Source organism: Amblyomma maculatum, chromosome 2, assembly GCF_055883805.1.
Source record: "Amblyomma maculatum isolate TAMU_Amacu chromosome 2, ASM5588380v1, whole genome shotgun sequence".
Classification (NCBI taxonomy): Eukaryota; Metazoa; Arthropoda; class Arachnida; order Ixodida; family Ixodidae; genus Amblyomma; species Amblyomma maculatum.
Window position 1 is genome coordinate 162,353,209 of NC_139345.1, and position 26,869 is coordinate 162,380,077.

Consider the following 26,869-nt stretch of genomic DNA (forward strand, 5'->3'; position numbering starts at 1 on the left):
TCGCTAAACTTCCTCGTCCGCGATCGGGACGATCGCTCGGTGGCCCCGGGTCATGTTACAGACGACAAGAAAGAAGAAGCGGGCAGTGGCGCGGGCAGGAGCGCTCGCGCTAGGCCCGCGAACATTCACTAAACGTCATCTACCATCGTCATCGGTCATGTTCTGTCTCCTGTCTTCATCGGCTTGCCGCTTCGTAACAATATCATGAATGTGTCAGACGTTGTCGATGTGACCGGTGAGTTAAGTCAGGAACCTCAAATTGCTAGGGCCCAGAAGCCTTCTGCACCTCACATCACCACGGAAGAATCGGCAGTGACTGGCCATCAAGAACCAGCCTCTTCAGAGCCAAAACCGGCGGACCCGGGCCCGCCTGTGAATGCCACTCAGAGTGCTTTGCTTGCTGCACAAGAACCACTTGTCACTGAAGGAAATCTGGTTATGCCTCCTGTGGAGCCAATGGAGAAGATACTGCCAGTGGATGCTCGCCTATCTTCTTCGTCATTGATTTTCCTTTGTCTTTTGAGGGTAACAGTGAGCCGTGTGTGGCGCCGATCTCTGGCGCGTCCGGTTCTCTGCTGGCCGTCAATGTGGCTGCGAGAGATGTGTCCATTGAGCTTCGTGGGCCGAAGCTTGAGTGTCTCTGAGGAGGATATGAACAACTAAGTGCCTTTGAAGCGTCCCGCAGATGATGAGGTGTGTATCGATAGTGCAGGCCAGAGGGCACACTGTGTATAGGTCACGGGAAGAGGGACATTAAAGAGGAGGGCGATGTCCGCCCGAAAGGCCGCCAATTTGCAGGCGGGGCACCCAGTTAGACGGAATGATGTTTAAAAGGACTGGCGCCAAAAATAGCTAACGTCGCAGCATATTCAGTCGCTACCCTTAACGTCAGGGGTATGCGTAATCATTAGAGGCAGCAGCGGTTAAGCCATCTGTTAAAGAAAGGGAGCGTGTCTAGAAGCAATTCAGGAAACAAAGTTGTCCTCCGATGAATAGACAGAAGCTGCTCTCGAGCCGTTTTTGCTGGAATATAACATTATTGTTATCCATGCAAGAGGCTTGTCCGGAGGGTGTATGTTATTTCTGGCCAAAACGCTAAAGATAACAGTCATGTCTTATTGCAAATGTGACGAGGGGAGACTTCATGTCTTATTACATAGATGACGAGGGGCGACTTATAAATCTGAGATGTGCAGTAGCGAATTATTTGTGTTTACCTTCCTTAAAGCAGCGAGAACGAAGTAATTTTTTTCAGTCATTAGTTAAATATTTGTGTGCAGACCGCAAAATTTATTGTTGGGATATTTTAATTGTGTTTGTAGGGATGAATACCAATCAGTGTTATGTAAAAGATATGACCATAGTGCTGCATTACTTCACTATTTGGCTTGCGAATATATTCTTGTGGATGAGAAGCAGGAAAAAGGAAATATCATTTCACTCATTTCCAGTTCTGTTCTAATGCCTGCTTTGACAGAATTTATGTTTCTGCAGAGACGTTAGCAAATGTGTTTGGTTACTTGGTGCGGCCCATCTTCTTCAGTGACCATTGTATGGGGTCTCCTCAGGTAGGGAAGTACAGCTGGCACACACTTCATCCTCGGTGGGAGCTGTGGAAGATATGTAACTGTCTGCTCTCAGATGAAATCTTTAAGCGTGCTGTACCTACATATATGAAAGACATATGGTCACACCATGATCTGAGTTTTAAAAAAAATGGGACTGCTTTAAACAGTTAACTAAAAACTTGGCAATTGAAGCCTCTGCAGGAATCGCGTTCCTGAAGTGACACCACCTTCGTGAGCTTGGGTGCACTCTAACTGAGCTACATGAGCTAGAGAGGGTTCGCCCGGGTGCCTATGTTGAAGAAAGTAATAACGTAAAGGCAGAGCGTCAACAATTTGCGGCGGAAATATAAAAGGGGCCCCTGATAAGATCTTGGACTCGAAGGTTTCTTGTCGAGCAACCTTCACGTCGGGCCCTGAGGGATGAAAGAGAGAATGCTCTTACGAAGGAAATATTGGAAATTCAGTATGGTGATTGCCCCTACAGTTATGCTCCTAGTACTCTTGCTGCTTTCTATGATTATTATTGAAAGCTGCTCGGCAGCTGTGAAGATCCAAATCAGGGTTCCGATTATAATTCCTTACTTGAGAACTTTCCTCGCCTAGACGGCGAGAAGTGTGCTGTAGTAAAGGGACGTACCCATCACTTTAGACGAAGTTATATCAGCCATTTCAGACCTTCAGAGCCATATATCTCCTGACCCAGATGGTATTACTTGCGAATTCTATAAAACATTTTCACCTTGCCTAACGCCTGTTTTTGATAGATGTTTTCCAAGCATCGTATGACGTGAGTTTCCTGCCTCCCACTTTCTATTCCGGCCACACAGTAATAATTTCCAAAAGCAAAGATACTAATCTGTTAAAAACTCTTGAAGGATATCGTCCAATTTCCCTTTCTAATGTTGAGTACAAAATGTTTGCCAAAGTCCTTTGTTGTCGTCTGCAGCTGGTTATAATAAACTTGATAGGTTCGCATCATGGCGCAGTATTCAAACGCACATGCATATTGCACGTTCAGTAATACCCTTACGGAAATCCCATATCTGCTTCAGATATGGAACATATGCTGCCAGATACAAATATATAAGGCAGTATATAAGACCTTATCTGGGCCAGATAAGGTCATATATGCGCAATATGTTGCCCTTATATGGCTCAGATTTGGCCATATCATGCAACATATAATCCATATCTGAACGGGTAACGGGACCTTATATTGCTTGATCAGGGGCATATATGGTATCCTCGCGACCTTATGTGGCCTGATAAAGGGCATATATGGCATCGTCATGACCTTATATAGACAGATCAGGGCCATATGCCTGGCATCAACAGGACTTTATATAACCTAATCGGGGCCTTAATTATGTAGGCGCCATAGTGATTGTATATTAGCAATATATGGCTTTCGTCTACCTTCTGCAAATATTCAATATTCGCATCATGTGGTCGACCTTCAATTTTTCTACACTCAACATGGCCTGCATGCTTAGTGTTAATTGTATCCAATTTAGAAAATAGCTACTACTCCTAATATTTCAAATATGCAAATTTCACTGCACTGTAATTATTACGCCATGTGTTCCTTAATGCAGGAGAGCGCTGGGTTATGTCTACATGCTCCTCTTTCCGTCTACTAACTCACGTTTTCATTTAAAATGCGGCGGCAGTCCGGTGCACAAACGCATGGTCGGTTAAGTTGAGCGATTCAAAATATCAAGAAAATGATGGCAGTTCAGTATACGGCCCCCTCCGAGCTGTCTAGACGGTGACTCAGCCTCAGAGACAGCTGGCGGTGGCTGCGTGGAGGGCCGCACTGGCTAGACAGTGACTCCTCCTCTCCCGCGCTCCCCTCTTCCCTCTTAAACAGCGGCGGCTGCGTCGCTGGCTCGCATTTCATCTCTCCTCCTCGCTGCCACGCTCTATACCGCGTAGGGCGCGAGCTCTCCGTTTTGTGTGTGCTTGCTTCTTTCCCCTCCCCCTTTCAACTCCGTGCGCCTAAGCACTTGTCTCGTTCCTTTCGCGGTGGCAGACATCGGAGTTCGGTGCGGCTGGCGGGCGTGCTGCATGTTGTGTATGCTGGTGTGTGTGTGTGCCAGCGCCTGTTCGCTATTAGCGGTGTGCATGTAACAAAAATGCGACAGCAAACCTACAAGAGCTTTAGTCTGACTGTCGGCACAGAGGAAATTACTGTGTCCCACGGCGGGTGGAAGCTGCCTCCCCAGCCTTGGCAGCGAACCTGATGGTCGATTGAGCTTTTCGAGGCTTCTGGTCTGGGTGGCCCGGCCAAATCTTCACCATTGCGTCGGATCGCACCCTCATCGTGCCGCCTCATCTTCACGCCCGATCACCAAAACCGTGAGCATGAGACTTCTTGTCGGGAACTAGCACTTGTCAGCCTCAGGATATTGTTCGCTTTATTATTTTGATGGAAAAATTTTCCAATCAGTAAATTGGATGGTAATTGCCAGTATGTGATATTTTTCCGTACATTTCGTTGCTAATTTGTCTTTCGCTCCAGCAATTTTAACAAATTTCAGTGGGTGGATAGGGTCCTTCGTTGTTTAATAATATGATTATTTGCACTACCTAAGTAGCTTCATGCTTGATTTGGTTTAGCGGCAGAGCTGTTGCTGTCATGACAAATGCCATCGGACATGCTTTTTTCTTTTTTTTCTCTCTTAATTTCAAAAGCAACCACGAGTTAGGCGCGTTCGCTCATTTTGCACTGCAGTCTCTGCTTAAGGTAACACCGGTACTTCCTGACAGCCTATATATATTTTGCTAAGGTTTAGGTATTATCAGCAATCCCAGCAGTGTGTGTTTTATCGCCCTGCGGTTTAGCGGTACCTTTTCCTGGTATCGACAAACATTTAAATTTCCTTTCAGTAGTCTAGTTCGATTATTAGCCGTTTATTTTATTTAGCTTCGCAAGTAAACCAGCTCAAACTAAAAGCATTTACTGGTTAAAGCTCTGTGTGTAAAAGCGTAGAATAAAAATGTAATATCTAATTTAATAGGTTAATGTCTTTCACTTAAGCTTCTCGTGTAGACATTATTCTGTTCAGATATTCCATTAGTTTGTCATAGTATCGCGCCTAAATCAGTAGAATCTCAATATTTACTAACGGATGAGCATGTCTCTGACCCTCGGTATGCGCACGTAATTCAGGCCCGTCTTTGAGCGATTCCATATAGGCAGGGAAAAAAGAAAACCTGTGGTTTCAAAGCTACTTTCCTGTAAGGTTTGAAATAAAATGGGAAATTCAGGTTTCCCTTGGCAAACTTGATTTAGCGTGCGTTTAGCTGGAATACTGAAATTGTCTTGTGTGTGTTGTAATAAAGTGTTATGTTGATATGCAGATATATAGATCTATAGTTCAAAACCTACATGCCATGCGGGCTAGATCTTTAAATCAGGAATTGGGTAGATAAGGCATATCTTACCAGATATGCCTCATCTGGTACTCGAAATCAGGAATTGGGCAGATCAGGCATATACAACCAGATATGCCTTATCTGGTACTCGAAATCAGGAATTGGGCAGATATGCCTTATCTGGCCTAGATCTGTCCTAATATACCATATCTGCCCAATTCCTGATATACCTTATCTGGATTTTTTTTATAAGTTCAGATATGGCATTTCCGTAAGGGTAGAGACGGTATCAGGTGAGACAGGCCAAGTAGCTCTGATTCAAATTGACCAGGCAAAGGCATTTGATAAAGTACGGCACAAATTCTTGTTCGCGGTCTTGGCGCATGTAAACATTGGTGACGTTTTTGCTCAAAGGCGTAAGGCTGTTCTATATGAACTCGTATACAAGACTAATTGTTAATCAGGAGCTAACAAAATCAATACCACTGGAATCATCTGTTCGTCAAGGATTTCCACTGTCTCTACTGTTGTTTGCCTTATATCTTGAACCCCTCTGTCTCAGTATAAATAACAGTGCAGCAATTCGTGGTTTTTTTCTGCCTCAATGTGGAGTTACGATTTTAGCCTACGCGAACAATATCGCCCTCTTTTTTTCTGACAAAAAGAGTGTACTTAAGCCTTTGCACTTAATTAAACAGTTCTGCGATGTATCAGCATAGCTTTTAATTTAGATAAATTCAAAGGCTTTTGGTTGGGCCATTGGGGCACTAGACCAAACCTGTTTGGAGCCATATGCTGGGACGGTAGTCCTCTTCAGTATCTAGGGGTTCCGCGGCACCAATGTCACAACAGCGCAGCCTACTGGAATTCACAAATCGTTCATGTTCGTCGACAAACACAGGCTTGGATCGGTAGGGAACTTTCAGTGTTTGCTAGGACACAGGTCTGTAATGTATATTTCTTTGCAAAGCTTGCTTATGTCCTTCACGTCCTGCATGGTGCGAGGAGGAAGGTACAAGTAATATACAAGATATTTGCTACATTTGTGTCCCATTGGCTCTCAATGAGAGCCCATGCGGCGTAACAACTTGTTTCTTCTCTTAGAGCATGGTGGAGTAGGCCTTGTTCACTTGTTTGTGCATCAACTTGTTTCCCGTTTTTTCTTTTACAAATAGGTAAACCCCTATTTCTTGTAGCTGTGCCCATTAGGCGTCTTAGTCTTTATTTGCCTGACTTATTCGAACCGACTGGGAAGGCTCGTGAGAGGCTTTTATGGGGATTCCTTAAGAAGGTTGCTGACACGTTTAATTTTCTCACTGGACGTTTCTCTTTAGATTACCTGCAGAGCCTCTCCACAAAACAGATGACCCAGGTTCTCATTGAGTCTTTGTTCCCTACACCGTGGTATGGGTAGCCTTATCTGGGGTTTTTGGACACCACTGTTCTAAAGCGTGTAAGGCAAATGTGCATTCATGCAGCTGCCAAAACGTTCCTTTGTAAACTAAACACGGCGACGCTGCCTGTCAAGGCATTTCTTCACGATGAGGAGATGTTTGTGCTCTGGTCGGTGAATTGCCGTCTCTGTAACGTGCTTGAGACAATTGATCATTGCTTTATTTTGCGCCATGATGCTATGTTCTTTTAGGACATACTACAAAGAACTCCTAAAAAGGACATTGAAATTACACCATATACAATTAAACGTTTGCCTCTGGACAAAAACTCTCTCGTGCCTTACGATCTATTTGTGTTGATGGGACTGTTCAGTCTTTGGAAAAGCTGCATAATGTTCAAGCATGCGGAGCCACCAAGATCGTCCAAATCCGTGTTTCGGAAGCAGTGTGCTTTGGTAAGGAGTGCGTATGCTGCACGTGAAGATCCTTCAAACTGGATGCCGTATCTAGATGCATGTGTTCGCCTCCCAGAAGTTTAATGTTTTGATGTTGGTGCGTTGTAGGATCCAACGCACAAATACCGCACGCATCTCGCGCGCAACTCTTGCGCCCGGTATTTCGTTTCATGAGCCTAAAAGGTTTTTGATTTAAATATACATTGTCTTGCAGAACTACTTGCAGTTCCTCTTCTATATTTAATGGACGAGTTTCATATTTCCGAGGCATATATACTCAAACAGTATAGCGGGTCGCGGTGCAAACTGTCCTTAATTTGTGCTTTCAAATATTCTGCGAATGTATTAGTGCAAACTTATTCCTGCCTTTTACAATAGCATGTTTTACAATAGCATGTTATTAATTTTATGTGATATTTTAATTTCCTAAAAGTCATGTATGCCATATGATAACAAGCCCTTTCAGCTAGTAAAAAAGAATAGAAAAAGTGGCAGCACACTTGGTTCTTTTAATGCAGTCTTTGTGGTAATATAACTGAAGCTACTAAAAGGGCTAAATAATCAATTTGTTACTTATATAGCTAACGAAGGAAAGACACGAATTTGTCGGTTATATTCTAGACGGGGAAAACGGACTGTGCATATATACTCCTTGCTTGCTTGCATATTCATGAAAAAAGCTCCAAAATAGCTTTAAAGATGACGAAAATCGCTTCCTACATAATAAGGTACAGGTGTAGAACGTAGCTGTTTTAGAGAAAAACGTGAAAGCTAAGATAAAAATATATTTTTATTTTTTGTGTAGCTCACACTATTCTGTTGAGAATACATTTATGTTAAACATCAAGTATGACACTTATACATTTTTGATGTTCTACTTCTTGACTTTAGCGAGAGGAAGAGAACCTATGCTAGCGAAGCTAAAGTCTGCACAACTGTGTGACTGCGAATGAGCATGTTGAAAAAGCAAATTTTCCGCAGCAACTGCGTTTTTGTTCTGAGTTTCTAATGCACTGAAAAAAATTATCGGTAGATATATATCACTGCTCTGTATAGATGTCAGATACATGTTGCGTTAGAAGCAGCAGGCCTTGCAATTATTGCACTTCGGCCAATTATCCCAGGATTTTGGAACCATTTCCATGCCTACGGCAGCATATGTTTACGCTGAAAAAATACACAATAAGTATTAACTGGCAGAAGAAGCCATTCTAATGCACAGGAAGTGGACAATATAACAAAGGCAGGAGTAAAAATGGCAGTGACTTTGCTCGGGTTAAACCTGGTAAATTGCGTTAGCAATGGCCGCATGGATACGCTTGTGTGGTTCGATACTTTGGCTATAGAGTAAAACATGACACACAGTGGTTACGACTGTTCTTCCGGGGATTCTTGCCATCGCAATAAAACAAATTGAACAAGGGTTCGGGGGAAGCCTTAGTCTACTAGCCAACGCTTTGAAAAAGAATCTTGCCTTTATCTGGGCAGCGCGATCATGACTGATTGGATTTATATACAACTAGGCTTCCAAAGAAGCAGAAGAGGGAGAGGAAGCGAGTGGCCAAAGGAATGTATGTTATTTGGAAATGACTCTGTTTGAACAGGCACCTTGTGTACCCCTGAAGAAAAGAAAGTCAATGTGGCAGCAGCAGCGAAGCGAACAGCATGAGGAACATGATTGAGCACAATAAGCAGGCTGCATGCTGGCATGGGTTTGTTGTAGGGGATAAGTGCTTTTAAACGAGCCTGATAAAAATAAAACTGTAGCATAATGCTTAAGAGTGGGCCAGAAATAGTAAAATATCAACATAGGAGTTCAAAGAATGATAATGTGAAAAATCAAGGATTGAAGGAAGAATTGAAACAGGCTGGTGAGATAGTAAGAAACGCACGTGCTGTGAATTAGAGGACAGTGGGCACAAGCTGGTAAATCAACACACCAACGAGGCTGAAAACAGCAGTAGGTGATGTGAAAAAGATTCAAAGAAAAAATAAAGCAGAAACGAGAGTTTACATGAAGGTATCAGTGATTAGGTCTGAAGAGGAAGCAGTATGAATAGAGTAAATAAGGGAAGGAGCGCCTGAAACGAAAAAAACGCGGTATGTCATACATGCAACAGCAAGATAAAATTTAATCAAAAAGCGAAAATAAATAAAGATATAAAATTTGGGAAAACCATGGCGGTGCTATATAGATCTCTTATTGTGCAAACAAGGTATATTTCGTGATTTTAATATTCTTTTCCACAACTTTATTCCTCTTAGTTGCAATGTTATGAATTTATGAATTTTAATAAATTCTTTTTCTCCTTGCCTCAGTGGAGAATATATGATTTCCCCATTGAAATCACAATAAAAAGGCCAGTTTTCCTGCATTTAAATTAGGATAAACTTATCGTTTATTAAAAACATTTCTGAATGCTTGTAAATGAAGTCTGAAACCTGAAATACTTATCCATGCATTAAACCCTCTAATGCAATTCTATGCTGGCTGGTCCTCAGCCAGCTGCAGTATAAGCGGCGTACTGTTACACCTGCGATAAGGTGGGGCAACCACAAGAACAACCCGGCAAAGCAACCCATGCGCATAACCAACCCAGCGAGTGCTATCTTCTAAAATGACCTTTTTCTTTCTGCGCTCTGCCATCATTACTATTATGTATGTTAACGAGCATTCCATACCTTTTGGCAATGTTGCTTTTCCACAACTAAGCATAATAAGTTCCCACTCAGCAGGCAGACGATCTCTGGTAAGGAGCCATCTCGAGCTCTGCCGGCAGTGCCTTCTTCATATCAGCGCGAAGCAAACTACGCTCATCATCTCCAGCAAATACCTGACCTCAGGACAAGTTTATCGTAAATTTAAAATGAACTTCGAATAACAGCACAGGTGTGAAAGCAAATATTTCGGGGGCGACAGTTAAAAGCTCGTGCCTGCACTTTCCTCCCACATTGATCGGTAGTACCTTCCCTCGCCGCAGCTTTTATTCCAGAGCAATCCTCGACATAAACTTCATGACCCTGAATAGTAATAAAGGACTTTGAATCAGGCTTGAAATCTTCAAGGGCAAAAATAGACGGAGATATTTGTAATTTATAAACTGGGAATAATGCAACTAGAAAGGATACTGACCTTGAAAGGAAAACTAGAATTTCTGAAATACAGTCCACATCCTCATTACTGTCCTGGAAGGACAGCCACATACAGAATAATTTCAGATATTACTGTATTTGTTCCCCTTTACAGTATGAGTCAAAATGTCTTTTTTTATTTTTCTACGCGGTTTTAAAATTTTGGCACATTTGTCTCTTTTCTTTTGGTATTTTCTTCTTTGCATATGTGGCGTAATGTAATTCGTAGTTCTCAAGTCTCTCCTTTGCTTTATATTTATTCTTTCCTAATGTAACCCCTCAAAGACTCACCAGCAATCCCTTTCCAGAGCCTGTAATTTATTGTGCTTTGCTCTCTGCCTTGATATCTTTTTGCCACAGCACCTACTGGTATTCTCAGCCAAGTTGAAATGGTAATTCACCCTCTGGTACCCACTGTACTCTGTACAAGCTTGTGCATATTTAGCCAAGTCACCTGCTCATCTATTTTTTGTCATTTCCTTTTCGTATAATATTGTTTGCAAGCACATTTCGGCATTTAACCATTGCCGGAGTGCTCTCAACAAATATTTTATTGCAGATGTGTTTTCCACTGAGTTCTTTGATATCACCAATTCTGTCCTAGAAACACGTGCAAACATTCAATCTGCTCCTTTTGCCTATTCATCCTTTAACGTACACTGCAACAGTTGCTGCAAATTTTATTTTCCTTAGATTACGAGATCACAAGTTCCGAGCTTAGGCAAAGCCATCTTCAAGCCAACATCGTTTTGTTTCTTCTCCCTGTGCCTACGTCCTATGGAAGCATAAATTTACAGGGCATCTTAAAACTTCTTAAGAGGTGAACGGTGAAAGCCTAGTAGTAGTAGTAGTCATGAGTAGTCATTTATTCATTCCTACGTTTTACTTCTAGTAGTAGACTTTTGTTTTCAATTGCAGTCACTACATGTCGTTGTTAGAATTATTGGTCATTACAAGTCATTATAATTGATTACAAATCCTTGCTAGTCATTTTTTCATTACTGAGCCTTTTTAGTAACTTCTAATCAATTGTTACATGTCATTAGGCATATTATTCATGACAAGTTATTAATATTCATTGCAAGTCATTATTATTCATTAGAAGTCGTTCCCATTAAGAAAACACTACAGAAAATGTTCTGTTATTACGCAGAATTTCTATGCAGGGTTTATCGGGAAACCTGTGTTGATAACAAAACGCTCAGCAGTAACATCACGAATTTCTGTAGTTTCAACACAAAAGTGCTAGAGAACTACAGACAACATAAATATACTACGGAAAACTACAGAAATACAGAAAAGTACTACAGAATTACAGAAAAATTTGACGTTGAAGACATGTAGTTTTTTTCGACTGGGTTAGTAGATCATTTTAGTCATTCCTACTCATTACGTAGCATTTAGTCATTTTAATCAAGTGTAGTCATTACAAGTCATCATTAGACTATAGATTTATAAAAGTCTTTTTTTCTTTGCTAATCATTACTAAGTATTTCAGTCAATTTTAATCTGTTATCGTTACAAGTTGTCTAAACATATTGGCCATTACAAAGTATTAGTAGTGACTGCAAGTTATTAGTAGTCATTACAAGTCATTAGTAGGTCATTATTTATTATGTACTCGTTACTAAGCTCTTTTATCATTTTAAATCAATTGTGGGAATTACAACTCACCGTTAGATATATCGGTCAATATCAGGCATTGTTAGTCATAACCTCTTTTATTCATTAACTACACTATCAATCATTGTTCCTTCTTTAATATGTCTTCATATGGCGGACATCTCCTTATGACTCGTCCTGTTTTTACGGCCGAAGGTCACTTTCCGCAACGCATCATTAGTCTGGAAAGGCTCTCGCCTTAAAACACACAAACTCCGCTACTGACGATCAGGCTGCCCAGACGATCACAAATTCACTTGCCGAAACAATCGCTAGCAGACTAAGACTCTCTTTCAACCCTTGTCCAGTCTCTGAATTCATGTATCCTATCATCTTCCTCTTGTACTCTATTTAACGAAGTAGGCTTGTGTTAAGGCCGATTTCCAGGCAACCTCTTGGCGCCAGCTGCCACACAAACTAACCAGCTAGGAAGTTTATAGCAGCTTCATATATTATGTAAGTCCAGTTGCAGCTTTCGACATTGCTGTTGCCGCAGGAAATGTTTTTTTTTTTCATAGGTCCCCAGTAATGAAATAGGAATTCATACTTGCCTCAGCATGTGGCCTTTTTGAATTGCTAATTTAAAAGAATGGGCCAGAGGTATTTTTACCTATTCGTGGTCATTTTTCCTGCAAATGTATTTGGTTTAGAATTTAGGGCTGAGTAAATATATTTTCTTTTAGCAAACGATTTCACTAAAAAAATGTTTTTTTTTTTCAACTCCCTTGTTATCAATTCCCAACAGTTATGAAATTTCTAAAATCACCAATTTAAATACACAGGAATAAAGCAGCAGTGAGAAGCTCCTTTTCTCTCCAGTCCCATTCTCATTAGAGAATGGTAACCTCGCCACACATTTCACCTTTAATCCATTTAATGCAGGGTTTTAACGAACCTCGAAGGCGAACATAATGCTCAAAGTGCTCTTCTGCAAGTTTTGGCTGACAACCAACTACCAAGGATGAATTAGGTATTTAGTGCATAGTTTTCTTGCGGATTGTTTTCATTTATAAAGGATTCAGAAGGCAAAATCCAAAATAAAAAGAAGCACTGCAGCCAGATTATGCTCCTTTGATTCCAAACCAGATCGCAAATATTTTTCTTTGCAACAAGATCAATGCAGTGAGCTCCCATGTAGTTGTTTGTCCCGCAAATATCCATATACTGGAATCATAATTACTTAGGAGCGATTGGATAAAACATAAAATAAATGTGGAACAACTAAGAATAAAATATTTAGGGGACACTTGCACTCCACTTTTAGGGATTTGACGCGGTAGCGTTACACATGCACACAACATTGTTTTTACTCTTCGTAATAATTTTCATTTTTTCTCACTTATGTATACACAAATGCAAAGTGTTAGAGAGCATTAATTTGGCTTTCCGTTCTCAGCCATTTCACACCGTTCAACGCAATTTTATGGTATTCGGTATTTATTTCAATTAGCTAATTATTCAACGGCAAAATTGATTTTCTTAACTAACCTTATCGAGTATTGGCCGTTCATTGTGAGCATTTTTGACTTTTTAAACCCGATTTGTTAAAATTATTCATGCATTTATATAATTCATTATAAATTGATTACAATGATTACATTAACTCCCCTTAAGCATAAATTACCACGATAAAAGGTACACGTACCTGTCGATTATTTCTGATAAGATTTGCCGTCCACCACCACCACCATTAATGGTACTGCTAATAATTTGCTACTACTCTTACTAATGCTACTACTTGTAATACTTCTTAAAGAAGCTGAAAGTCTACAAGATAGTCTACATTACCGATCAATATTCTGCATAATATACTTACACTACTACTACTCCTACTGCTACTACTAATAATATAACTTCTACTACCACTACTACTACAGATACAGCTACACCTACTCCTACTCCTACTACTACTACTACTACTGCTACTACTACTACTAATACTAATACTACTATTGCTACTACAACAACTACTACTACTGATACTACTACTACTACTATTACTGCTAGTACTACAACTATCCCTAGTGCTACTACTAGAACTACTACTACTAATACTGAAATTTTTGCGCGTAGACACAAGCACAAGTGAGGAAAACAAGGACGAGCGCTAACTCGCGACTAAGTATATTCAAGACGCAAGCCTAAATAGATAGGAAGAAACTACAAAAACAAAACATTTCCTGACAAGACGATAAACCTATTTATTAAGGCTTATGTCTTGAATAAACTTCAGCTGTGAGTTACCGCTTGTCTTTCTTTTCCTCACTTGTCCTTGTGTCCACTTTCAGTAAGCATGTCAACCAACTCGCCCAGATTTCCGCTTTACTACTACTACGCCGACGGCTTTTCGACAGAATGAGCTCTATAAGCTATCTGTTAAAAGTAGAGAGAGAGATTCAAAAACGACAAAACAGGCAAATTTACAAAAACGGTAACCACTTGTGAAGCAGATAGGATAGAAAATTTATCTGAAATGTCGGGCTCACTTAGTGTATTTCAAATAGCTTAAGGTGCAGGCCCTGAAGCATATTACCATAAAATTCCAATGTGCAAAGAAACAACAGAACCTAATGAAAATGTACCAAACACATTCTCTTTGACTTTAAAACTTGACAAATTTTACATCCTTAAGAGCTATGCAGAGGTCGTAAGAAGTATGCTCTATCAAGCACTACATAACAATAGCACGCATAAATCTAATCTTCTAACACGTTTTCTTTTCAGGGCTATTGCCCCCCATCACGGTAGTGTTGAAACTGCGCTTGGCGCCGAGCCCCTTGTAATGACATGCACGTTAAACTGATCAGTATATATCTAAACTTTCTGTAAAGCATGTGTCACGAAATTCGCAACGACCAGTGCCAATATATAAGCTAGCAGACTATTTGAGAGCAGTCGAGAGAACATGGTGCACAGCACAAAGAACTCCACGTTTCGGGGAATATTCGAGGGCCACTTCTGTTTCTTGTGCGTGTGTCAGATGGCACGTTGATTACAATGAACGAAACACCGGCAGTTAAATACGCACACAGAAACACTGCAGTATAAAACAGTATTTATCCCACTTGTTATTGTGTTGTGCTTTCAGTAACCGTAACAGTTCTAATTTACACGAGTTGCATGTTACATAGGCCGGCGTTTCGCCGTACACAGCATCGTTCTCGGAGCGTCCGCGCTCTCATAACACACTATAGCACACACGCGACAGTTGGCCGCTGGGGTGGCCATCTGCAGTTCTAACTGAACGGCTCGTAGATGCTATCGCAGCAGCCTACAAGGGGCTTTGGGGGCTGGCTACGGCTTCCTGGGTGCTTGCAGGCGTATCCGCTTCACATGATGCTGATGTGGCACTGTCCTTTTTCACTTCGATGTGGTGAAGGCGAACTTTACTTTGGGAGTCCCGTTTGTGTCATTAACTTCGCCGAATCACCAACTGGCCCCTATACATAAACGGAGAACTGCAACTTTGTCACCTATTTGTATTTTGGTCATTTTTCGTCTTTCCCGCAATGCTTTTTGGATTCTGTCAACAAATGCTCCCGCGTACTTTCTTCCCCTCTTCTAGGAATGCAAAGGTCCATCGTCGCTTTACTTGGGTATGCCAAAATCAGGTTTAATGATGACGTTCCATTTGACTGGATGCTCTATGGTACATAAGCAACCATTTCGCTTGCCGGAGCTTGGGATCTTCACCCCTGGTTTTCTCGAGGCCTTTCTTTACAGTTTGAAAAGTTCGTTCAGCCAAATCACTCGATGCTAGATGCAGAGGAGCTATGCGAAAGTGTTTAACACCATTTTTCCAAATAAATTCCTCAAAAGCAGACAGGTAAATGATGTTTCATTGTCAGTTACAATGTATCTTGGTAGTACAAACAAAGCAAAAGTATTCCTCAAGTGCTCTAAAGTCCGTCTCGTTGTGACATTTGGAATGATAACTTCAAGACACTTCGATTTCGCATTTACAAGTATAAGGAGCATTTTCTGTCAAATGGTCCGGCATAGTCCAGGTGCACACGTTCTCAGCATTCACTTGGCTCAGGCTATGGCTGGTTCAGTCTTCTGGAATTGGAGAATTCTGAAGACACCATGTACACTGTCCAGCACACTATTATATCATCCATTTCTGGCCATCAAATCAAAGAACATGCCTTTCATGATAATCATTTCCTGGTGCGTTTCAGGCAGCAGATCCAAGATATGCTTCTGGCCAGGAAGTGGCATCATGATTCAGTTTCCCTAGTACAAAATGTTTTTATACTTGTTCAGATTACCACATCTTTGCAACAGTGGCTGTAAAGCCTTTTCCTGGGGTGCTTTGTTACCATCCATTGTTGCCCTACAGCAGCACTTGGCTTAGGGCTGGATCATTGCTAGTGCAGTTCTGGAGAAGCTTCGCTGACGCTGTTAGCTTTACCAAGCTTGAGATTGAATTCTCTGGTGGCTCGGATCTGTCTGCATATTGCACTGTCAGTGGTAGCCTGCTCATGGCATCTGCATTTCTATTGATACATCCTGGTCGTTGCTTCATAGTTTAAGTGTAGGCATCAAACCTAAGTGCCCACTGCTGGATGCGTGAAGCAGTCATAGCTGGAATAGCTTTATCTCTACGAAAGACGCCAACCAGTAGTTTGCTATCAGTGATCAGGACGAAGCTGTGACATAGCAAGTAGTCTTTGAAGCGTGTGTCATCCAAAATATTCGCGAGCGCCTATATGTATGTATGTATAACTTTATTAGGGAGCCGGAAAACGACGGGTTAAAGCGTCGTGACGCTGGCCAAACGTCTACCCGGGGTTAAGCACTACTCTGCACTACCTCATTTGGCCCGTTAGTGGTGGGTTGTGAGGCTTGTGCTTTTCGAGCGCACCCCGGGCCTGCTGGACGGCCCATAGTTGCATGTCCTTGTCTGTATTCTGCACAGCACTTTGAAGTTCCGGCGGGTATGTCCTGGATGCAGCTTCGGTCGGGAACCTGGCACAGTCCCACATGATGTGCCATTGGTCCGCCGGACCCACTTGACATATACTGCACATATCACTCGTGTAGATGTCTGGGTGGAGGACGTGTAGCACTGCCGGGGCTAGGAGTGACCCGGTTTGCATTTGCCTTAGGATGACCGCCTCCTCCCGACTAAGTGCCGGGTGAGGCGGCGGCATTGTCCGTCGAGCTAGGCGGTAAAATATTTTCACTTCCTCGTAACTGGTCATTCGGTCTTTTGTTTCGAACCACCATTCGGAACGGTCCTTCTCGGGGGCGCGGAAGGTAAGCGCTCGCGCCGCCGAATGGGCCGTCTCGTTGTGATTCGGTGAGGATGCACAATCTCCCGCGTGCGCCGGGAACCACTTGATGCGGATAGTGTTGCCGCGGTCTTGAAGCTGGAGCTTACCGATGATGGCGGCCGCCGGCGCGCACACTTGCCCCCTGGCAAAGTTGCGCACAGCGTTCCTCGAGTCGCTGAGCACGGTGCGACATTCGGCCTCCGAGATCGCCAGAGCGATGGCAACCTCCTCAGCGTCTGTGGCGTCCGTGCACCGCACGCTCGCTGCCGTTGTTTTGATGCCGGTAGCCGCCGCAACGGCCACTGCCACGAATCTTTCTCCCTTGTATAGCGCAGCGTCCACGAACCGGGCGTGCGGGTCCTGGGCGTGTTGTTCGACGAGGGCTTTGGCCCGCGCCTGCCGCCGTTCTTGGTTGTACTCGGGGTGCATGTTTTTCGGGATGGGGTCCATGTGGATGTGGGCCCACGGCTCATCGCTGATCTCGCACGATTGCCGACTGGGAGCTCGGGGATTGTAACCCAGGGACGTCAGTATACTGCGGCCTGTCTTGGTGGTAGACAGGCGTTCCATTTGCGCCATGAGCTGCGCCTCGGCTATTTCTGCTAAGGTGTTACGGACGCCGAGCTTCAGGAGCCGAGCCGTACTCGTGGTCCTCATTAATCCCAGCGCCGTCTTGTAAACCCGTCTGATCAGCGTGTTTTTGCCTACTTTGCCAGATGTGAGTAGTTTCGCTCCTCGGGTGTTATAGTTCGAGATGCGAATGCTAGTGGAAATTCGACCTTTTTTTCACAATGTGAAAGCCCTGCCCCTACGCCACACGGTGAAGCGTCACCGTCCAGCACAAGTTTATTAGATGGGTTGTAGTGTGCCAACACTTTTGCCTCCACGATGGCTTCCTTGCATTTGAAAAACATTATTCGTTCTTCATCTGTCCCCCTCCAAAGAAGTGTGTACAAGAGCTGTAGAATTTAGGACAGGTTTCGTAGAAACTTTCCTTCCAATGAAGGATTTCAGCTCACTAACGTCCTTGGGCTCAGGAGCTTCAGTGGTGACTACTTTGTTTTTCCTTGATGGTTAAGGCCAGTGGCACTGATCTCGTACCCCAGACAAATAAGAGGTGGTTTGAAAAACTCACACTTCTCCTGTTTGAGCTGTAACCCCCACTCTTTGATGTTTTGCAGAAATTTGTGCCGGCTATGAAGGTGCCCTGCATAAGTTCTTCCTATGATGCAAACATCATCTTGATAGACTGATGTACCTGGGATGTCGCAAAGGGTTTCCTCTACTGTTCCCTGGAAGAGAGCTGGGGCCGGTAAAGCACCAAATGCCGGATGGTTGTATGCAAAGCGATTTTTATTTGTGTTGATGACCAGTAGCTTGCTGGCTTCTTTTCATCAATGGGCACCTGATTGTAATCCTCGCGGATATCCAGCTTGGAAAACTTGACTGCGCCTTACAAGGGTGCCAATATGTCGTTTTCTTTAGGCAATAGATACTGTGTCGTTAGCACTGCTGAATTCATACCGAACTTATTGTCTCCACAAATCCTGACACTTTCGCAATCTGCTTTGGGTACTGTTACAATGGGCGAAGCCCACTCAGAATTGTCCACTGGTGTGATGATGTTATGACTTTCCAGATGCTGAAGTTCATATTCAACCTTTGCCCAAAGTGCCGTCCGGCGATTTCTGTAGTATTGTGCCTCTGCATAGGGTCGCACATCGATATTCACTGGGTCCTTTCAGTATCCCACAGGCCGGTTTAAAGAGCTCTTGAAACTCCTGGAGCATTTCTGTTACTTTCCCTTTGGTGGTACCTTCAATCTGCATTGCACTTACGGTGAGTGGTAGCAGGTCAAATCCTGTAAGCCGGTCCCTGCCGCACAGATTAGGACTTTTGCAGCCTACTGGAAACAGTGTTGTCTGAGATGCAGTCTTTTCAAGATCCGCCAAGTCCCGGCGTTCTCTTCACAGGTATTGTTCCACGTAAGGAGTTTCGCTTGATGACAGTCAGTGAAATTTGTGGCAAAAACCCTTGGTGCTGCCGATAAGTCTCGAGATTATCGAAACGGGAGAACCTTAATACAACTCCATTTTCAGTGGAACTTCCTTGATCATGAATATCACTGTGATTGGTCTCAGCAGTGACTGCACACGCAAAGAATTCAGGTAGTACTCAAGTGGCTTCTCAGTCGGCTGCAATATGTTCACATGAGTTGTGCTCTGCTTCCTCCCTTGTAACACTTTTAACATCTTGCGCTGATGTCCATGCATTCAAAAGGCCTGTGAATACGGGATCCACAGCGTAAACACGGCTTTGGCATCATCCGGTTTCCGGACTTTATTTGACTTTAAGCTTTGGGTCTTGATCTTTTTGGGCATTAAGCTCTTCTAGGTGCTTTTTATTGGGCTTGACATAATTCCCTGAGCCTTCTTGAACTCGCGACGTCGGTATGTCCGAGTGGCCCTTTCGCAGCTCGCTTGCGTTGACTTCAGCTGTCCCGCCTTTCCATCACTCTCAAGAGCTTCACCTAGGGTAAGGTTTTTCTCAACTAACCGCCGCTGCTGCACGCCTGTGTCACGAAGTCTGGCGCAGCATGCGGTTCAGCGGTCCGCTGAAGTTGCAGTTTTCCGCCATTTGCCGGAGCCCAGCGACAAACCGCGACGCTTTCATTCCCGAGCTGTACTCTGGTATCGAAGCGAAAACTTTCGGCAATGTCTGAAGGAGCGAGCCTGGAGTGGCTGTGGAGGGTAGCCATGAGTTCACTAATACTTTTCTCTTTTGGCTTCGCAGGCGCTAGCAAACTACAGAGCGTACGTCGCGTACGTGCTTGTGCCAGTTGTCTACAAAGATATCCACTTCTTGTTTTCATCGTCTTCGAAGCCGTTTGCATTGAAGAACGCATCTAGCCCTTCCGTGTATGGCGACCACGGTCCTGTGTGGTCGTATTCCTCCACTCGGCCAACGCCGCCGCCATGTTTGACCGGAAACGAAGCATGCTTCATTTTACTGGCTACTGCAGCGATTAATTCACTAGACTGCGTGTATCACTGTGCGATGCCATCGCTTGAGTCCGAGTCCCCGAAATTCATGCTCGTCAACAGTTGAGTTTTCGGTAACAATAACAGTTTTAATTCACATGGGTTACAGGTTACATAGACTGGCGTCTGGCCGTACACAATGCGGTACTCGGAGCGTCCCTGCTCGCATAACCTACAAAAACACACGCGTGACAGTTGGCTGCTGAGGTGGGGCTTCCACCCGTCGTAATAAACACGCACCATACATGCATACCTGGCATATTCAATAGAAATTAATGCAATATCGTTCAAGGCGCCATTAGCCTAATATATGGCGCCGGCGTCCGGCGCCGGCGTGGAGCTGTGAGCGAAAAACAATTGGCGGTCTAATCCGTGCTAGCCTGGCTTATTCCGCTGTAGGAATACGCGCGGTTCGATCCATGTTTATTTGGCACAAACGAAGTATAGATTTTGAGAAAAAGAAGTCATAATAACGCGTGTGGTCTGGACTGTCGTAGGTAGGACAGTGAGTAACGGCACCTATTAACTGAAGTACGACAGATGATTCGTGCTAGTTACGTCGATGTACCGTTCAACGGTGAAGTCAATGAAATTTGCACATTTGGCAGTAGATTGAAGTGGGTTATTAGTAATTGTGACCACAACTACTTCGCCCATGAGCAGTGACAATGATAGTAAAAGTTTAGCGTTGGCGTTAATTAAAGACGTCACAAATCATGCAGAGAGCGTCAGGTGCCTGCGTAGTGCTTGTGCGCACACTCGCTTAGCTGCCTGTCTATTGTTCTCGCCCACACAAAGTGCGGGCATTTTCATCCTCGCTTACCATGGACAACCCAAATAGACGCTGCCGCTCGTTGGTTCCGAAGGCGTTTCTCTTTCAGGTTCAAAGCACTTCTGGTCGTTTTCAAGGCCGTTGTTGCTTTGTTTTTTCTGTTCTCAACGCTTGCGCCTATCGCTTACGACGGCTATCATGTTCTCAGAGATTGGAAACAGCAAGCATGAAAGCTTCCGCTAAGACGATGTTATTATGTGAGGCCATAGCTTGTGACAGATCATGAGTGGGATATCCAAAATGAGAAAATGATTGTTGAAGCACCAGCTGACACGTCGTGCCATCTGGTAGCATGCTAGCAACTCAAACAAACATCTGGTGTGCTATATGTGCGCCAGATAATGCAAGGTGTGCAAGACGTTTCCAACCACGGGGTCAGGGAATACGCGCTATAGAACCTGTCCAAAACTAACAATCTTGCGTCCTCATGGTGCTGTTATCGGATGTAGTAAATAAAATCTATTCGCAGAGTGTCTTCTTTTTCTGACGTTATTTTGAAGTTCCTTAGATGTGAGAACATGACTCTTAAATGCATGCATGCTTTGAAACCGAGATCAAGGCGCCAAAGGGCTGTATAATCGAAATGACCGCACTGTTACGACCGTGCATCATCCGCACTTGCGCGCTCTATTGTTCGCCTGTGGGCATGGATAAGTGCTGTGGATATGTGCTGTTGGTACAATGGCTCTAAGTAAGCCTGTTTCCAGGAATCCTGTTTTGTAAGCCTGTTTTGCTTTGTGGACACCCTGCAAATGCCAAATTGACCCTGTCAAGAGAACGTCTAGAAAAACACAAAGAAATGTCCCCCTGCGGGAAATAGCCGGAAGTGCTTTCTTTCTTTTGTTCACCCTTCCAGTCGAGAAGCGCCATCGTCCATTGAGGAATGCCTACTATCTAAAGGAGACGACAGAGTGACATGTCCGCTGACTTGGAGGACAAGAAAGGAGCATGACGCATACGGCCATTAGATGATTTCCCGGGAATGCAGGAAAGATTTGCAATTGCCGGAAAGGGACAATGCTGGAAGCGTATGCGGCGCGCACGTGCACTTGGGTTTCTGAGAAGTAAATCCACTTGCCGGAACCAGCCTATCGATTCTTGGCTGAAGAATAGAAATGTACCTCCTCGCCGTTCCCAAGCTTTTCCCGCCAACAAGTGACCAGGCTCAACGAAACAATGCCGGGCCAGTCAGTGCTTCAGACCATCAGTGCAGTGATGTGTTCGATTGGATGCCGATATCTGAGGGGCGTGCCCTGGATTTGGTTGGTCAGCATCTTCAGAGAGGGGCTGGACATAGGGGGTTTTAAGGACGCTGCAGAGCACGAAATGTCGCTCTGGGCCCTGGGTAAACGGCTCATCCAGTCGCTTCTCGCTATGAACTCTTAACGCTCGCCATTTTGCTGATGTACCCTTCTTTTTCGTGTAAATAATCATGTAAATAAGTTTTCTCAAAGTGCCATTAAACCTGCTTGTATATATTTTACCAACTCCGAAGATTCAGTCCTTCTTCAACCCCGAGTCTCTGCACGCTACCAAGTGAAAGCCGGGTCGACTTAGCCCCAGCGTCACGACAACTGGTGACCAGCGTTGGGATCTGGATCTACAAGCTACAACATCTCGTGATTGGAGGTGGATCAGAATCTACAAGCCACAACATCTGGTGATCGGAGGTGGCATCTCAAGCAACAAGCAGGAGCAACAATCGGCCAACAAGAGAGCAGCTCGGAACATCGATCGCATGTGTGGGTGAGTGCTTGGCTTTTCTTCTGATGTGGACCAGGTTCTAGAACAGGGTTAGATTTTAGAACTGGTAAAAAGTGTTGAAACGCCTTTAGGTTTGGTAGTTTGCACTGTTGTTTTGGAAGTAGCCGACACTCGGAGCGATCATGGACCTACAAAAGCTGCAGAAACCGGAACTGTTGCTATTATGTGAGGAACTGGGAATTGATACAAGTGGTTTGGCACGAAAACCTTTGATTATAAAGGCAATCACAGATTTGGGAGCCGATGATGAGGAGCTCAGTGAAGCATGGAACCTCATCGGACAAAAAAAGGAGGAACAACTAAGACAGCAGAAAGAGCGGGAAAAAGAGGAAACGAGGCGTGAGCCTAAACTTGAGCGGGAAAAAGAGGAAAAGGAGCGCGAAATTGAGAGGGAAAAAGAGGAAAAGAAGCTAGACATTGAGCTCCGGAAATTAGAACTAGAGTTGAGCAAGAGGTCGGGCGATTGTCCCCAGCTAGCGGTACCTCGTCTCAACAAGGAGGCAGATTTCAAGATGTCAAAGTACATGCAGCCATATGTGATATCAGGGGATATCGGTCTGTATCTGGCTAACTTTGAGCGAACCTTCGAAAAACTGTCCTTCCAGCGAGACACTTGGTCTCAGAGATTATTGACGGTTCTGCCCTGCGAGGCAGCGGAGGTTGTCGCGCGGCTAAGCAAGGAGGACGCGGACAACTACGAGAAGGTCAAAGCTTGCCTTCTGAGAAAGTATAGGCTTAGCGCCGAGGCGTTCAGACAACGTTTTCGGAACGCTACTAAGTCCAGAGACGAGAGTTACCCTGAATTCCTGTATAATTTAAGAGTCAATTTGGGCGAGTGGCTAAAGAGCACAGATTCCTACAGTGATAGGGACGCTGTAGTCGAGCGAATTCTTTTGGAGCAGTTTTATAACTGCCTCCCAGAAAAAGAAAGAAATTGGTTACAGGACCGAGGCGACATTAAGTCGGCAACTGAAGCTGCCGAACTCATTGAGGAGTATGCTTCGCGCCGACAATTCAGCAACCCAGCAGTGGATAGGCCCCGCAATCCCAAGTTGAGTGCGAATAACCGTCAGGAAAGGCACTTTGCTAGAGTTGGAAACGAAGAAATGAAGGTTTCTTCAGGCAAACTCCCTAGAAAGGACGGCAGGGAGAAAAGTGGGGAAGTGACCAACGCGCAGAACACTAAGAATAAGCTTGAGGCTAGGAAGCCGCTCACATGCTTTAGGTGTAATGAACAGGGTCACATTGCCGTCAACTGCCGGAAAGAAAAGATTGCTTTCTCGTATGTCAGTGACTGCGATGAAAATATGCAGCTTTTAGAACCCTACCTGCATGACCTAGTAGTCAACGGGAAGCCTAGCAAGGTACTGCGCGATTCGGCCGCAACGATGGATGTTGTCCATCCGGCGTATGTGTCGCCTTCCGACTATACAGGACAGTGTGCATGGATCCGCCAGGTAGTGGTGAACAGAGTGTGTGCTTGCCAATCGCGAACGTGGTCATCGAGGGCCCTTTCGGCGAGTTAACAACCGAGGCTGCCGTTTCAGGAAAGCTCAATAAGTGTTATCCGTATTTGTTCTCCAACAAATCGGACATGCTACCGCGAAAGAGGGGCATCCTTTTCGGAGACAGAGTTGTGCAAGCCCTAACACGTTCAAAGGCGCGAGAACTAGCTACACTGCTCATTCCAGAAGAATCCACAGCGGAGGAAACGGCAGTTAAAACAGTGGTAGATGCGGAAGATAGCAGGTCAGAAAACTTTGAGAGCGAGGCATCTCAGATAAGTCAACTTGAAAGTGAGCTTGATGAGACGCGGAATGAGGACGTTCTTGAGAGTAACCTCTTGCCGCCAGTGTCTAGTAATCTAACGAGACTTTTATGTGGAACCCGAGAGGACTTGGCTATGGAGCAAGCCAATCATCCTAAGATACAGGAGCTTCTCAAAAGGACGGAGCAGATAGGAGTACTAAAGAAATCCCAGCTGTCCGATCTTGGCGAAATAATAACAGAGTTTGAGGCCTGCTTCGTGGACAGGCCAGGCAGGACTGATTTGACTGAGCACGATATTGAGCTGACTTCAGACGTGCCAGTGCGATGAAGGTGCTACCGATTTTCTCCAAGGCAAAGAGAAATTCTGGATAGGGAAGTAACTCGCATGCTGGAATTGGGAGTAATAAAACCCTCGGAAAGCGATTATGCTTCGCCTATGATCTTAGTAGAAGTTCCAGGTAAAGACCCTAGGCCTGTGGTAGACTACCGAAAGCTAAATTCTCTCACCAGGGATCAAGTGTATCCTATTCCGAATATTGAGGAGAGAGTAGAACAGGTCAGTAGAGCGGCATATGTGACTACGCTGGACCTTACTCGAGGATACTGGCAAGTACCGCTCACTGAACGCGCCAGCAGATACGCGGCTTTCGTCACTCCGACGGGCAGCTACCAGCCAACAATGATGAGTTTCGGGCTCAAAAATGCTCCATTTTGTTTTTCCCGACTCATGGATAGGGTTTTAAAGGGGTGTGAAACATTCGCGGTGCCTTATTTAGACGACATTGCGGTTTTTTCCGACTCATGGGCGGACCATATGGTACATCTAAGAGCTGTACTGAGCCTTTTGCGTCAACCTGGACTAACCGTAAAGGCCGAGAAATGTTGCCTGGCAAGGGCGACCGTGGACTACTTGGGTCACAATGTAGGTCAAGGTTTCAGGAAACCCAGCGAGATTAAGATTTCTGCGGTGGCAGACCACCCGCGGCCGAGCACGAAGACGGGAATTCGAGCATTCCTGGGTCTGACTGGGTACTACAATCCCTACATCCCTAACTATTCAGCTTTGGCCAGCCCTCTGACCGACGCTCTCCGCAAGACAGAACCGACATATGTAGTCTGGGACGAACAAAAGGAAGCCTCCTTCGTAAACCTGAAGGCTGTGCTGATTAGCCGTCCGGTATTGCGAGCTCCAGACTATGACCGAGAATTCACGGTCCAGTGTGATGCTAGGTGCTGTTCTCTGCCAGAGAGATGACGACGGTAATGAGCACCCTGTGCTCTACCTGAGCAGAAAACTGAGTTCTAGAGAGAGGGCTTATTGCGCGTCAGAGAAAGAGTGCGCTTCCATTGTATGGGCCATTCAAAAATTGCAGTGCTATCTTGGAGGGGCCAAATTCACCGTAGAGACGGACCATTGTCCCCTGGCTTGGCTGCAAACTGCGACATCGAAGAACAGTCGCCTTCTTAGGAGGAGCTTGATTTTACAGCAGTACAATTTTGAAATAAAATACAAAAAGGGGAAGTTAAATGGGCATGCGGACGCGCTTAGCCGCTCTTTCTAAGCGGTCCGAGATGTTCCTCACCATGTATCCAAATTGATAATCAGGTTTTTTTTTTTGTGCGCTTGTATATGTGTGACTATGTAAAGCAGCACGTTTGGTTTTCTAGGAATACGTGGGTCCTGAACGTCTTGAGAGTGGGCTTTTCTCGAACAACAATGGCAGTTTTCTTTTAACCTGGTCTCTACAGACGGGAGCCGAGTGCTTGCTTCGACATGTGGTTGAGTTTCAGACAGCTCGAGCAATTTGGCCTACGACAATCAAGACAACGCGACAAGCAACAGCGAGCTTCAAGCGTTCATGTGCAGGCCATTAAGACGTCTCTTCATGCAGCAGCTGCGACTGCTGCCCTCCGAGACTCTTCTGGCGGGGGAGGAGGCTGTTACGACCGTGCATCATCCGCACTTGCGCGCTCTATTGTTCGCCTGTGGGCATGGATAAGTGCTGTGGATATGTGATGTTGGTACAATGGCTCTAAGTGAGCCTGTTTCCAGGAATCCTGTTTTGTAAGCCTGTTTTGCTTTGTGGACACCCTGCAAATGCCAAATTGACCCTGTCAAGAGAACGTCTAGAAAAACACAAAGAAATGTCCCCCTGCGGGAAATAGCCGGAAGTGCTTTCTTTCTTTTGTTCACCCTTCCAATCGAGAAGCGCCATCGTCCAGTGAGGAATGCCTACTATCTAAAGGAGACGACAGAGTGACATGTCCGCTGACTTGCAGGACAAGAAAGGAGCATGACGCATACGGCCATTAGATGATTTCCCGGGAATGCAGGAAAGATTTGCAATTGCCGGAAAGGGACAATGCTGGAAGCGTATGCGGCGCGCACGTGCACTTGGGTTTCTGAGAAGTAAATCCACTTGCCGGAACCAGCCTATCGATTCTTGGCTGAAGAATAGAAATGTACCTCCTCGCCGTTCCCAAGCTTTTCCCGCCAACAAGTGACCAGGCTCAACGAAACAATGCCGGGCCAGTCAGTGCTTCAGACCATCAGTGCAGTGATGTGTTCGATTGGATGCCGATATCTGAGGGGC

At 44.6% G+C, this 26,869-nt stretch overlaps 1 protein-coding gene across 1 annotated transcript in view; it reads left to right on the forward strand.

Annotated features, from left to right (window-relative positions):
* The first annotated feature begins 204 nt into the window (after positions 1-204).
* Positions 205-26,869, forward strand: part of LOC146200322 (carbohydrate sulfotransferase 5-like) — a 60,544-nt gene continuing 33,879 nt past the window's right edge. The window contains exons 1-2 of the mRNA XM_084592329.1: positions 205-474; positions 19,662-19,800. Of these exons, the coding sequence (XP_084448455.1) occupies positions 205-474; positions 19,662-19,800 (409 nt within the window). The remainder of the gene's footprint in view (positions 475-19,661; positions 19,801-26,869) is intronic.